This window comes from Aplysia californica, unplaced genomic scaffold (genome assembly GCF_000002075.1).
Source record: "Aplysia californica isolate F4 #8 unplaced genomic scaffold, AplCal3.0 scaffold00166, whole genome shotgun sequence".
NCBI lineage: Eukaryota > Metazoa > Mollusca > Gastropoda > Aplysiida > Aplysiidae > Aplysia > Aplysia californica.
The window spans coordinates 35,322-38,910 of NW_004797436.1; the positions used below are offsets into that span (position 1 = coordinate 35,322).

At 37.9% G+C, this 3,589-nt stretch overlaps 1 protein-coding gene across 1 annotated transcript in view; it reads left to right on the top strand.

Annotated features, from left to right (window-relative positions):
* Positions 1–3,589, top strand: part of LOC101849458 (neprilysin-like) — a 39,105-nt gene that overhangs the window by 26,283 nt on the left and 9,233 nt on the right. Inside the window, exons 16-18 of the mRNA XM_013082260.2 lie at positions 738–866; positions 1,543–1,641; positions 2,294–2,371. Of these exons, the coding sequence (XP_012937714.1) occupies positions 738–866; positions 1,543–1,641; positions 2,294–2,371 (306 nt within the window). The remainder of the gene's footprint in view (positions 1–737; positions 867–1,542; positions 1,642–2,293; positions 2,372–3,589) is intronic.

Below are 3,589 nucleotides of genomic sequence, written 5' to 3' on the forward strand. Positions count from 1 at the left end.
ATTATTATTATTATTATTATTATTATTACTATTATATAGATAGGTGATTGAGATGATGATTTTTTAAATCGTAATATAAAAAGTACTATCAGCCAGCAAAGTCGGCGTTATAGTTATAGTCTCATACTTTATTAAGTGGTTCAGACTTTCGTTCCAATCCCTGACGGGTCGTTCTTAGACTTTGTTTTGGAGCGTCTGCAGCTACTCCCAATCCAAATACATGACGTATGGACATGTGAGGCAGTGCAGTGAAATCAGACGCTCGCTAAAACAGTCAACTATGAAGAAACCGGTACTTTTCCGCTCGTTTGGTTATTTGTATCGATTATTTTGCCCAACAACGTTTTAGTACATGTTAAAAAACGCATTTCTATGTGGCTTTTTACTGGAAATCGTTGACTAAAGGCTCGAAGAGGTAATTTTATTTTCCAGGGACTCTGAAGCTTTGGCAGTCACCTAACTTTAGAGGCAATTTCTCGCTAATTTTATCTCTGAAAGCAGGCGACCCCCACCTCTACTTTCAATCACAAATTATATCTCAGCTTCCATTCGAGATAGATCAGTGCTTCTTTCATCGAATGTAAGACAAACAAACAAACGAACAAAAAACTCACTAAAAAACAACAACGGAAAGGCTTAACTCCAAGAACTGCACATGCTCAAGCACTGACGAGCGCCAGATTCTACAGCGTTGACTCACAGATTTTTATCATTATCTCACTACTTACTGTCCTCAGGTTCTGGCCGGTATCAAGTCAGAGGAGGCACGGGACAAGTTTTGTGCGCGTAACACCAAAAGTAACACCGGATTCGCCATCGGCAGAGCCTTTGTTGATCGGTTCTTTGAACCCGAAGCCAAAACTATGGTAAGCAGAGTCTTTGGTTTTTAACAGAAAAAATGTTATATTTTAGGGGTTTTTCTTTTCTTGGCAATTTCGATGAGTTTTTGAACGGGGGCTACAAAGACCGTAACAGAATAGGAGGGCTGTAGTATGAAATGTTACATTTATAAACTCTTCAATCAAGAATGTACCAGATACGATAAAAGAAGACAGTTAGCGAGAAAGAGACAGAGAGAGATAAAGAAAATGAGAGAGAGAGAGAGAGAGAGAGAGAGAGAGAGAGAGAGAGAGAGAGAGAGAGAGAGTGAGAGAAGGAAAGATAAAGAGAGAGATAAGTGGGTGAGAGAAAGGGCGTGTTAGAGAGACAGAGAGAGACAGACGCAGAGACAGACAGACAGACAGACAGACAGAGAGACAGAGAGACAGTGAGACAGAGACAGGCAGGCAGGCAGGCAGACAGACTCAGCGGAAAGTGTCCTGGACACATCAGTCCTACCTTTAACAGAGTTGTCGCTTGTGGTAGATAGAAAGCGTTGTTGACGTATATGGACTTGTAGACATATGATAAGCTACATGCACAATTCTGCCTCTGAAAGAATTTACGCTCTTGGAAGATTTCAGGAAACAGGTTTGCCGAGTTAAAAAGGTATCTTGGAATTTAATCTGATAGGAAAGTATAATGTCCTACCTATTTTTGCAGGCCCTGGAAATGATAGCTGGTCTACAGTCTGCGTTCGATGAACAAGTAAATAGACTGTCTTGGATGGACGCGGAGACGAAAAGACTTGCTCAGGAAAAGGTGAACCCTATTTCACCTTATTGAAAACAACAATAATTACTTTTTAAAATTTTCACAGTGATGCTTGAATTGCATCGTCCAGAAAACAGTGATTTGAATAATATAGTAACTCAAAAGGTTTTCATGTAGGCCTACCATTTCCAAAATTATTTTTCATTTTACAGTTATTTTGTTTAAGACACTGGCTCCGTCAAAACTCATTTTACCTGGATATCAAAACTATACACAACAGCTTGAATGATGCACCTCTGAGAATTTGTTCTTAAATTACAAATCATGTATTGCCTTTTTTTTGTTGACTATAACTAAATATAATCCTATTGAACTTAACGAGTCTCCCCTAGCGTTTAGATTATCATCACATTTCCGTAGACATTGATAATCGTTCTTGGTGGATAGATATCGAGTTCACTTTTTCTATCCTCTTCACAGCACATAATTATTATTTCTGTATTAAATTTTGCGTCTCTTTAAAATCATGCCCGTTTTCATAGCACCCCACTCTAAAAAAGACTACACACGTGACCATTAAATGTAATGCAAATGTACCTTTGAAATGTCTTTGTTTTCGTAGGGCAAAATGTGTTAAGTATCTTGAAGATATATACTAATAAACGTTTTGTGTGATTGTGTATGTGAATTATTTCTCCAGAACAGCGTCATTCGGTCCAAGATTGGTTACCCAGCGTTTGTGACGAATGACACGGAGTTAGACGAGTATTACTCAAACGTAAGTGGTTTGGACAAAAGTCAGTGCCGGGGAATCGTTGTGATTTTCTATCCCGATGAAAGCCTAACATAATTAGATTTCAATTGTCAAAGTGTTTGTTAAAAGTATAATCTGCTGATAAAATATACTTGAACAAAGGTTTCGTTTAGAATTGCCTCTATGCCCACACTAATATACATTCAACGTTCCCTTGTGGTTGACAAATTTTAATAGTTCTGTTAAATGTCACCAGCCCCATTGCCTGGGTAGAATTGATATCCTGGAGACTTTTTGTCAAATTTGCTTGGATGGGATACTGTTAAACTTACGAGCACTTTAGTGAATCGCCCAACATATAGAGATTCCAGTTTGAATTATAATGATATGGTTTCTTATAACACAATGAAGACTGGAAGTTTTTGGACGTATTCCAAAATGTCATTGCGGGCTATTACTGCTTAACCATTTTCAAAAGCTCCCTGTTAGCAAGAAACATACTTTATAGAGTATCCATGTTCTCCTGCTGAATGTATTTCTCTGTTCCATTGTTGGCCCTAGCAGGCACAGTCGAAAGGGAAATCCTTTCCTGATTATAATTGCAATTTGTCAGTTAGGCATAATAAGATATTTTAAGTTGCAAGAAAGGGGACAGCATTAAGAAATTATTTCATTTCAGCCACGGCACTCCAGGGACACAACCCAGTAACACCAATGCCAATTCAACTACATTAGCTTCCGGTGAAAGCACGAATTCAGTACAAAATAATTGTTCTTTGTTTTAAGTGCGTCAATAACATTGTACGATCATATCTTTGTGACATGGACATTGAATATATACCATCTCGACCTTTAAGATCGACGAAGAAAATAATTTTAAGACCTGTCCAAAGCAAAAGTCAGAGACTCAGAGGGAGAGCTTTTTTCATACCAAGCCCCCTCCTTGTGGAACGCTTTACCAGCTTATAATATACGGGAGTCCACCACTTTAACAAAATTCAAAAGAGCACTTAAAACGCATTTGTTTCAGTCCAGCTTCAATCCGTAATTTCCGACATTTCCAATACAAATAATGTATTATTATGTTCTCTCAATATCTATTATGTTCTCTCAGTATTATTTATTCTTGCTGTTCTGTTCTGTAAAAATTTATGACTGTGTGATGTCATCAATATGTACGAGGGTGTCTGGGTAAGTTTTGTGGAATTGAATTTACTCAAGGATGTACTGGAGAGAGAAAGA